Source organism: Lolium rigidum, chromosome 7 (genome assembly GCF_022539505.1).
Source record: "Lolium rigidum isolate FL_2022 chromosome 7, APGP_CSIRO_Lrig_0.1, whole genome shotgun sequence".
NCBI classification, from domain to species: Eukaryota; Viridiplantae; Streptophyta; class Magnoliopsida; order Poales; family Poaceae; genus Lolium; species Lolium rigidum.
In genome coordinates, this window is record NC_061514.1 from 228,292,073 (window position 1) to 228,303,126 (window position 11,054).

The window sequence follows — 11,054 nt, forward strand, 5'->3', positions numbered from 1 at the left end:
CAGAGTTTAGGAGAGTTTAAAGTAAGAAACTAGGGGGCTAATTACAAGATAAAGGTGTAGAAAAGCAATCCCTAGCAATTTCATGTGCAACTTTATTCGTATCTCTCCTGCAATGTTTGACCTCCACCTTCCCAATATTTTCTGCTGGTGTCACTATATAGGCGAAAATAGCAGTGGCTTCATTCCAAATCCTGCCCTCTCTCCCGAGCAATGCCGTATAACTTCAATTGAATCAGATTCAGCTAGAGTGACGATAAATCCCATAGAATTAGCAAAGGATAAACCATTGAGCATATAGCTAGCGCTTCTGCCATAGCTGCAGAAGGAACATGGATCAGTCACTTGGTCATGCGTCCATTCTAAAAAAAATATGACAACCAATAAAGTGGCAGACGACTCCGTCGAACACAAATAGGTTATTTCACTTGAAATAATCATAAACAGGTTATTGGGGTTAGTCAAACGAAAAATGTATTAGTACTTCATAAAATATTCACTTTTTTACTGGCATATTCATATAAAAAATTAACATCCACATTTGCATTTTTAAGACTCTTGACTACTACTGCACTCTGTATTCACAATATTATTGCTTGGTGTAGTAACTACAATCTTGGGAGGATTTTTAAGGGGAGGTGAACGGTTGAGGTCGGCACATCAGACACTTGCATCAACTTCTGCAGGAGGACGGGCTCTAGCTTTTCAGGTAACAGTCGTTATCAGGAGCAGCTACCTACCTACCAGTATGCCTCCAGTGGCCACTATGAGGAAGGCTAGGTCCCAGTTCGAGCCTCAGATTATCACTAACCATGCTGATCCCGTGAAAACTATACGCGAACCCTTTAAAAAACAAAGACGAGACAGATGCCAATCAGGGTTTCTTACAAAATAATAATAACTGTAGGAGAGAACTGAATCTTGAAGAAGAAAAGGGGTTTGTACTCTGTTTCATATTCAATTAATGGAATCACAAAAATAAGAGGAACATCCCAAGTTGGTTTCCGAAGTGAACCGACGATGGCAATCCTAACATGGCTCCTGTCTTGTGATGATTAATTGGAAGCCATTCATGTTACTGCAGGCCTGGGACACTCGATCGGCAGGCCGGCATCATCTCATGTGGCGCTCAATCACCCAATTATTATTCAGGAACAGGAGGGGGTGGCAGCAGTGACTACTTTGACTAGTGCCTAACAAACAGATCAAAAGAGATTCCTCTACTTGGTAAGGGACACCCGGGGATTTCTTGTGCTGCTCCAGTTTGGAAGAGGTGTAAGGCTTTAAACTGCTAATTGTGCACTACCGACGAATAGCTGCCTCGTTAGCACCCTAGCTCATACCTCACTTCTTCGCCTTGGAGAAGCGGAGGCACCTATACTTTTCGCCGCTCACGGTGATCTCGAGTGCACCATCTTGGTTGTCCTGATTTGAAGCAGTTCCCATCAGGACGCTCTTTTCTTTCTCCAGGTTCTCCCTTTCCACTTTCAGCCTTGCCTCCTGTCGCGCAATTTCAGCCTGCAAAAAGGCCAAGTACAGCATCATGTGTTAATGTCGCAAAAGCATGATGAGCTACAAAACAATAATGTCGTTAAAAGGCAATAGGCAATGTTCGAAACTAGAAGGCCCTTGAACTCATCTGTGACATCCTCCACATAATTTGATACAGAGAATGTTCAGATTACACCATACTTAGTTTTGGCTCTAACTGGAGACTACCATATTGATTTGATACTTTGTTCGTCTGAAGATGTCTCACGAGGTTTCAGCTTTCATCAGCACTGGTTATGATTCAGTTTTTTGCTTCTCTGAATATAACCCTCTGTTGTCTATTGTGCCCATAAAGCAACTGGGAGCTTAATATGGTTATACAAGCTGACAAATTTGACTGAACAAACCATACTAATAATAGGAGAAACAGCAACAAGACAAGTAAGATCTAGATATCATATTCTTCTTAGTAAGCAACTTAGGAAGATTTTTTAATTTGAAAACAGGCATACAGCCCTGCTTTTCATTAAGCTGAAAAAAAAAGGACAGAGTTCGATTACAACCTGGGGTTACCAGCTAAAACGATGAAAGCACTAAGACAATAAAAGGAAAAGCGACTAGACTGCACGGCAGCAAACCCCTCTAACGCTTTAAGAGCCAGACCACATCGACAACCCAGCTACAAAACAAGAAAGAGTTAACACCAAGATGTGCATCTTATTTTGGCACTTGCCAGTTACCTGGCCCGAAAAGAAAAGTAAAAACAAAATCATCAGGAATACGAACATGATAACACAATTATGTCATGAGATTGTCTAACTAAGGTTTTTAGCTAAATGATTAACTAGGTTAGATTACAAAGAAAGCCTGGCAACTGGTAGGTTGTATGAGTCTATGAAATTATGTGCTCAAAACGGCATCAATATAGCCTAGCAGGGTACACACGATCATCCCCACTTTCTCACCTCCTCCACCAAACCTATCAATGTCACGTCTACCAGTCCTACACTCCCAGCACATATAGGAGGTGTTCCTACGTTACAATGTCATTTTCTTGTGTTGTGTCATCTCAGAATATATGATACCCAGTATTGCCAAAACAAGGAGTATATCTAGTTAATTTGTCTTCTGGCTATAAATTCATTTCTTTCCTCAGAAAAATCTCACCAAGACTCAACTACCACACATTAACCAATCGGGTGCATAATTCTAGACCATGTAGCATATTTAAATGCAGAATCACAAGAATTTGACAACTGGTAATATTGTTAGACGGTAGTACAAAGCAACATGGTATTACATAGTAGGAAAAAAAAACACAAGTCCACAGCCTGTGCTTAAGAACTCAAGTGTATTAGCCTGATATGCTCTACTCTAGTCAATGTAGAGCAGTTGACAATCAATGCTACTCGGAATTGTTCTTTGTTGAGAAGCCTACTTGTGAGACATTTCCTTACAACTTAACTTCTCCTGTCAGTCACCTGAATGTTTTTACTACATTCTCTACAGAACAGCAAGAGGCCAACTTTGTTCCTCATGCCCTCATAAATACTACAGTATTAAGCAAGAAATAAGCCCTTACAGTACAATGTACTTCCCCAACGCCACAAGAAAGTGTTTCCGTCTCATGGCGGAGAACAGCATCACAAGATGCTGAATGACATTGACATCAACTGATCAAGAAACACACATTTCCAGCAATAATAGTTAAAATCAACCATCAGATAGCAAATACAATAATGAAGAAACTCAAACCCAAATTTCCCATGTTCCTGATCATGTAAAAGAGAATGGAAGATGCTGACCAGCGTGACAGGGTAGGATGGAGTGGAGGCTATGAATTGAGCGAGCTATAAATGGGTATCCATGTTTAGCAAGCAAATTAGGAAGATGCACAACTTAAGTTGGCACTTACCAGTTACCAGGCTGCCAGCAAAAAAGAACAATCAAAACAAAAGCATCAGGAATGAAAAAGAAGAGTGAATTACTGTCTAGCCAAGATTTTTAGTTAAATGATTCGCTCGTTCAGGCTCACAAAGAAACCCGACCAACTTTTAGGGTGTATGACTATGAGATTATGTTCCCGAAATGGAATCGGTGTAGCCTTACAGATATTCATGCCAATTTTCTCATTTCCCTCCACCTAACCTGTCCTGTCACCTCCTCTAACCTCCTCTAATCCCACACTCCCAGTACACAACGGAGATGTTTCTCAGAATATAGGATATGGAGTATTGCCAAAACCAGGACCATACCTACTGAATTTATCTTCAGGCTATATATATTCATCTATTTCCTTAGAGGAGTCTTGCATAGATTCAACTAGACAACTACCACACATCAATTGAGCAATGTATAATTGTAGACTCTTTAGTTTCAGCTTTAAAAGAAAATTTAAACCATGTTTACAAGCAAAATGATAAGAAATTGACACCTAGTAATTGTTAGACAATACGAAGCAACAAGGTCTACATAGTACACACAGCTGAAAAGAAAAAACCACAACATGCCGTTTTCAATAATTCAAGGATACTAGCCTGATATGTTCTATTCTAGTCCCTTAAAACCACTTGAGGATCAGTGCTTTTCAGACATTTTTCTTTTGTTGAGACACCGGCTTGTCAGGCATTTCTACATTCTTAACTTCACCTGTCAGTCACCTTCATACGGTTGACTATATTCTCTACAGAAATCAAGAAATGAAAGCGGTCAACTTTATTCCCCTGATGCTCTCGCTAATACTACGGTGTAAAGCAAGGAATAATCTCCCACAGTACAATGTCCTTGTTCAGCATCACAAGAAACATATTTCCTTTTCCTTTTTGGGGGTGAACAGCGCCACAAGAAACCGTTAATGTTGACATCTGCTTATCAAGAAACATTCACATGTCCAGCAAGAATTTGTGAGAATACATACAGTCAGATCATGACTACACTTCATAAGAAACGCAAACCCAGCTGTGACAGCATCCCGTATTTACCCCATCGTTGATCACGGAACAGATAATGCAAAATGCTAACCATGGTGACAGCCTGACAGGGGAAGATGGAACGTGGATTGGATTTGGGGATTCCTCACCTCGCGGCGGGAGAGCTCGGCCTTCCACGCGGCCTCCCGTTCGGCGACCTCGCGCTCGCGCTCCTCGATGTAGCTCTGCATCTCGCGCTCCTTCATGACGCGGTCCTGGATGTCCGCGTCCAGCGCCTCCTTGAGCTCCTTCACGAACCTGTCAACCACCGCCTTTATCCGCACCGACATCTTGCTGCGGCTCACGACCCCAAACACCACTCCTCCTCGCGGCTCTTACTTCAGCAGCGGTCGCCGGCGGCCTCCATGGACCATTTGATTCTAGGGCATGTGAGAAAAGGACGCCGGAATTCTCCAGGGCGCGTTTCTTTCTTGGTTTCGGCTTGCGTGGATGAGGCGAAGAGCAGGGAAAGGGAGGACGGCCCAGTGGGCCTGTTTAAGGCGAGGTTTGCTCACTTGCCTTTCTCTTTATCCTTTTTTTTCCTTTTTCTTTCCTCTTTTGTTGTTCTTTTGACTACTACAGCACTGCTCTTAGTCTTCATTCAGAAGATACTACTGTAGTTTACATATGGTTAAGAATCTAACTTGCAACCAAAATGCCGCTCCAACTTATGCCATCAAGCCACTGGTCGCCACATGAGCCTTGCAACTACCAGCAGTAACCGCACGAGCAATTGATTCTTCAGTTGTGCTTACAACTACCAGTGATATGTCTGCAGAGGAAAAAGGACCCTCGCGTCACTCCCCGGGGCGGCTCAGGCGAAACCCTAGCCGCTGCCACCCCACACCTCCTCCCCCGCATCTCCCCGCCACCGCCTGAGGAAGCCGGCGGGCAAAGCCCCTCTTGGCGGATGGCGGTGGCGGGCTCCCATCTTCTAGCTCGACTGGCGCCGGCAGGGGCCGCCTCCTCCTCGCGTGGTGGGAGCTCTGGCCGGAGCTTCACAGCGGCCCTAGACAGTGTGGCTCGTCCGACGGAGATAGACGCCGGGGTGGCGGCCCCGGACTTCTTCGGCGACCTTGGCGATCGATGTGGCCGCAAGGGCGGCACGAAGCCTGGTCCGGAGGACTCGGTACGGATCAGCCCCTCATCTCCGTGTGGTGCTGGTTGTGATAGCGGTGCCCACTGAGATCTCTGGTTTATTGTTGGGAGCCAGCGGGCAGCGGCATGAGGGCCTGCCGAGCTGCTTAATAATGGAGGCGATCCTTGGGTTCTCAAGTGCACCATCTTGGTTGTCCTGATTTGAAGCAGTTCCCATCAGGAGGCTTTTCTCTTTCTCTAGGTTCTCCCTGTCTACTTTCAGCCTTGCCTCTTGCCGTGCAATCTCAGCCTGCAAGAAAGGCCAAGTACAACATCATGTGTTAGATGTCGCAAAAGTATGATGAGCTACACAAAGGTCCTTGAACTCACCTATGACTTCCTCCACATAATTTGATACAGAAAATGTTCTGATTACAACCCTACATGGTTTCGGCTCTAACTGGAGACTACCATACTGATTTGATAATTTCTTCGTTTGAAGGCTTTCCACCAGGTTTCAGTTTTCATCAGCTCCGGTTATGATTTAGTTTTTTGCTTCTCTGAATATAACCCTCTGTAGTCTGTTGTGCCCATAAAGCAACTGGGCGCTTATTACGGTTATACAAGCTGACAAATTTGACTGAACAAACCATACAATTAATAGGAAAAACAGCAACAAGCCAAGCAAGATCTTGATATCATATTTTTCTTAGTAGGCAACTTAGGAAGATGTGCATATTACTTTGACATTTACCGGTTACCTGGCCCGAAAGGAACAGTAAAAACAAAAGCATCAAGATTACAAAAATGGATAGCACAATTATGTCATAAGACTGTCTAACCAAGGTTTTTAGCTAAATGACTAACTAGGTTAGATTACAAAGAAAGCCTGGCAACTGGTAGGTTGTATGAGTCTATGAAATTATGTGCCCAAAACGGGATCAGTGTAGCCTAGCAGGGTATGGATGATCATCCCCACTTTCTCACCTCCTCCACCAGACCTATCAATGTCACGTCTACCAGTCCTACACTCCCAGCACATATAGCAGGTGTTCGTACATTATAATGTCATTTACTTGCGTTGTGTCATCTCAGAATATAGGATACCCAGTATTGCCAAAACCAGGACTGTATCTAGTTTATTTGTCTTCTGACGATAATTTCATTTCTTTCCTTGGAAAAATTTCACCAAGGCTCAACTACCTCACATTAACCAATCGGGTGTATAATTCTGGACCATGTAGCATATTTGAATGCAAAATCACAAGGATTTGTCAACTGGTAATATTGTTAGACGATAGTACAAGGCAACAAGGAATTACATAGTAGAAAAAGAAAGACCACTACTCTAGTCCACAACTCAAGGGCATTAGTCTGATATACTCTGCTCTAGTCAATTTAGAGCAGTTGATGATCAATGCTTCTCAGAAATTGTTCTTTGTTGAGCCTACTTGTGAGACATTTTCTTACATCTTAACTTCACCTCTCAGTCACCTGAATGTTTTAACTATATTCTACAGAACTGCAAGAGGCCAACTTTGTTCCTCAAGAAACATTCACATTTCCAGTAAGAATTTGTGAGAATACACACAATCAGATCTAGCTGTGACAGCATCCCATATTTACCCCATTGTTGATCACTGAACAGATAATGCAAAATGCTAACCATGGTGATAGGGGAAGATGGAACGTGGATTGCATTTGGGATTCCTCACCTTGCGGCGGGAGAGCTCGGTCTTCCACGCGGCCTCCCATCCGGCGACCTCGCGCTCCTCTATGTAGCTCTGCATCTCACGCTCCGTCATGACGGGGTCCTGGATGTCCGCGTCCAGCGCCTTTATCCGCACCGACATCTTCCTGCGCCTCACGACCATAACCACCACTCCTCCTCGCGCTCCTTACCATCAGCAGCAGTTACCGACGGCCACCATGGATCATTTGTTTCTAGGGCATGCAAGAAGAGGACACCGGAATTCACCAGGGCGCGTTTCTTGCTCGGTCTTGTTCTGTTTTGGCTTTGCGTGGATCAGGCGGCGTAGCAAGGAAAAGGGGGAACGGCCCAGTGGGCCTGTTTATGGAGCAATTTGATCACTTACCTTTCTCTTTCTCTTTGTCCTTTTCTTTTTCTTTCCTTTTCTTCTTTTCTTTTTCTTGTTTGTTTGACTACTACAGTACTGCTCTTACTCTCCATTCAGAAGATACTGGTTTAAATGTGGTTAAGCGTCTGACTAGCAACGAAAATTCCGCGCCAACTTGTGTTGTGTTATCAAGCCATTGGTCGCCACATGAGCCTTGCCACTCTACCAGTAGTCGCCACAGGAGCAAACTCCATCCTGGAAATGGTGGAACCGAACAGGGTCCCTGATGATGATCACCTTGCCTTCACTCTTGGAGACGAGCTTCACGAATGAGTGACAGTCACCACAGATCCTGAGGTTCTTCATGATCCTTACAGGCTTCCCTTCCATTGAGTTCATTGTCCCAAATGCGACGGCTAATTTCTCGCTGTGATATTTCAGCAGATCTTCCTTCTGCTCACTCTCAAGATCCTGCAGCACAAACTCTGTCTGTGGGACGTACCCGAGGTCCGTGACCCGCCTTACTAGCCGGTTCAGTTCCTGAACTATACCAGCTGAGCATGGGTGTGAAAATTCACCAGCAATGAACACATGGACCTGTTTCCCCAGCTCGATCCAGCTTCGCCCTGGCTCCTTTTTGGCCCCTTGGTTTCTCATCGCCTTCCATGACTTCTCGGCATCTGTCCATTGTCGCAAGTCAGCATATGTATTTGACAACAATATGCGTGCACCCTGGTCTTCAGGCTCAAGTTTAAGGATCTCTCTCGCTGCATATGCTGCAAGGTTGCCGTTTTTGTGCATCCTGCACGCCCCAAGAAGGGTCCTCCATATGACCAAGTCCGGCTCGAAGTTCATCTCGCTGATAAACTTCACCGCTTCGTCAAGCTTCGCTGCCCGGCCAAGGAGATCAACCATACAGTTGAAGTGTTCCCTCTCAGGCTGAATGCCAAAGAGCTTCTCCATCGACCTAAAGTAGTGCCAACCATCTTCCACCAAACCGGCATGGCTGCACGCAAACAGAACTCCAACCATGGTTATGCGGTTCGGCGCAGGCCCTTCGGACCGCATGAGGTCGAAAACTTTCAGCGCCTCGGTGCTTCTCCCGTTCTGCGCCAAACCGGAGACCATGGTGCTCCATGAGATCACATCCCTAGCAGGCATTCTTCTGAACAAGGCGTCCGCATCCTGCAGGCTCCCGCACTTGCAGTACATGTCGAGAAGCGCATTGTGCAGGATCAAGTCCCTGTCGTACTTGAGCACGTGAGCGTGGACCTGCATTCCCACCTCGAGCATGACCATACCGGTGCACGCGCGGAGGACGCTGGTGAGGGTGCCTTGGTTGGCCGAGAATCCGGACCCCTTCATCCTCGTGAACAGCTCTACCGCCCCGACGCCGTCGCCGCTCTGCGCGAACCCCGCGATGATCGAGTTCCACACGACCAAATCACGGGTCACCATCTCGTCAAAGACACTGCGGCCGCTGTGTAAATCCCCGAGCTTCATGTAGGCGTCGATGAGGGAGCTCCGCACGAACACGTCCGAGTCCAGCCCGACCTTGAGAATGCTCGCGTGCACGGCGGCCAGCACCAAGGGCGTGCCGCAGGCCCCGAGGACGCTCGAGTAGGTGTAGCTGTTGGGAGCCACTCCGTCCCTCTGCATGTCCACGAGAAAACTCAGCGCCTCCTGCTTCCTCCCCGCCGGCACTGGCCAGCGCTGAAATGACAGTTGTCCACGAGACGACGTTCCTCTCGGGCATTGTGCCGAACAGGTCGAGCGCGTCGTCGAGCAGGCCGAACTTGGCGTACATGGAGACGAGGGAGTTGGAGACGAAGAGGCTGGTGTGGGGCGCTCCTCCTCCAGTGTTGGCGGCGCTGGATACATGGCCGTGGATGAGGCGGCCATCGCTGGCCGTGCCGTGGCGGACGCAGAGCTTGATGAGGCGGCAGAGGGAGATGGGGTCCGCGCGGACGCCGGCCGCGGCGAGGTCCGGGAGCAGCGCGATCGCGGCGGGGAGGGTGCCATCGTCGCAGAGGCGGGAGAAGGTGGGGAGGAGAGGGTGAGGGCTGGAGTGGAGGCAGCGGCGACCTCGACGGCGACAAGGCCCGGCGAGACACGACAGCCGTTTGAGCAGTGATCTCATTGGTCTCAAAATGTTTTCTTTCCGCCGGAGAAAACTGGGTGGTGGGAGCATATACTCCCTTCATTTTGGAATGTATTTTAGATAAATTTAAAATATTTAAAATTTAAATAAAAATTTCGCACGTACATCTTTATGTACTACTTGCTCACAAAAAAAATTCATGAAAAATCAATTTATTGTGTGATGTGTGTAAAAACGACAAAATTCGATGCTAAAAGTTCGGTGCGAATCATGGTGGAAAAAGTAGGTCGTATGTCTACTTGCTCATCTCTTAGAATCAGGATCTGCTATAGGCCGCTGATGAAAATGGCAAAGATTGGTTCTCTATAATGCTTTAAATGATTTTAGGAGACTTGATGGCAATATAAATCACAGGGTGTTACGGATATTTGACAACTCAACACATCAAACAAGTAACTAGTTAAATACCCGTGCGTTGCTACGGGCCTATAGAAATATAGGATGGATAAAAAAGTACAATGAACATATTGTTTCAGTTATCCCTAAGATCTAGAGAAACACCTACTGTGATGGTACTTCCCGTTCAAAAGGTGACTGTCAATGGTGTATTCATGTGATCGTCTATCATTCAACCACATAAGTGTGGAGCTAATTATGTTGGTTGGCTCAGATGTGTACAAACTCATTTTTTGACTCATCCTACCAATGTCATGGGCCTCTTTGAATTATCATCACCATCAAGCATTGTTAAATCACCCTAATTTATGAATGAACATCCTTTGGGAAAAAAACTTGTAAAGGACCATGTTCTAAACTATTTAATATGTGAACATATATACTTGGGGTAGTACCTTTTTTATTTTATATATAATAGTTTCCTTAGATCACATGACATTTTACAAATTATTAATAAGAACCAAGACATTGGAGGCGTCACGCTTTGCCAGCAGATTCAGAGGACTGAAAATATTTCTGAGAAATTGGTTGCTTATATTCAGACAAAAATGCACGACAAAGACTGAAGAGTAGACATGGAGAGATTACCCAAAGTTGATTCAAACCAGGTCAGGCGTGAAATCAAGGGAGAAGCGACCGGGCGTTCATCAGATCGAGCGAGAAGACTTGGCAACATGCATGTCGTGCAACGCGCACCAAGTCAGCAGTATGTCTTTTTTTTATACAAACACAAATTCTTCAAAGATTGGTCGAGACAGTTTGTTGTGTTTCTTTTATCCTCCATCGGGCATGAAATCTTGACGATGCAGTCAACCTCTAACGATCACGTGGGTCAGTCGTTCTATAAGGCTATCTCCAACGCGGCGATCCATTCGTGCCCGCGCG

The 11,054-nt window shown here is 45.8% G+C and overlaps 3 protein-coding genes across 3 annotated transcripts; all 3 read right to left on the reverse strand.

The window, feature by feature from the left end:
- Positions 1-267: 267 nt before the first annotated feature.
- LOC124679134 lies at positions 268-4,924 on the reverse strand. The gene is made up of 3 exons (XM_047214949.1): positions 4,568-4,924; positions 1,341-1,515; positions 268-316 (listed from the first exon to the last, which is right to left on the reverse strand). The coding sequence occupies exons 1-2, from the start codon at positions 4,745-4,747 to the stop codon at positions 1,342-1,344; spliced, it is 354 nt and encodes a 117-aa protein (XP_047070905.1). The 5' UTR covers positions 4,748-4,924; the 3' UTR covers positions 268-316; position 1,341.
- Positions 4,925-5,601: 677 nt separating this feature from the next.
- On the reverse strand, positions 5,602-7,530 carry LOC124669633. Its single transcript, XM_047206212.1, has 2 exons — positions 7,250-7,530; positions 5,602-5,844 (listed from the first exon to the last, which is right to left on the reverse strand). The coding sequence occupies exons 1-2, from the start codon at positions 7,406-7,408 to the stop codon at positions 5,602-5,604; spliced, it is 402 nt and encodes a 133-aa protein (XP_047062168.1). The 5' UTR covers positions 7,409-7,530.
- Positions 7,531-7,640: 110 nt separating this feature from the next.
- Positions 7,641-9,752, reverse strand: LOC124672510 (pentatricopeptide repeat-containing protein At2g03880, mitochondrial-like). The gene is given in 2 exon segments (XM_047208730.1): positions 7,641-9,310; positions 9,312-9,752. Coding segments are annotated over 2 exon segments (1,917 nt in total). The 3' UTR covers positions 7,641-7,834.
- Positions 9,753-11,054: the final 1,302 nt, after the last annotated feature.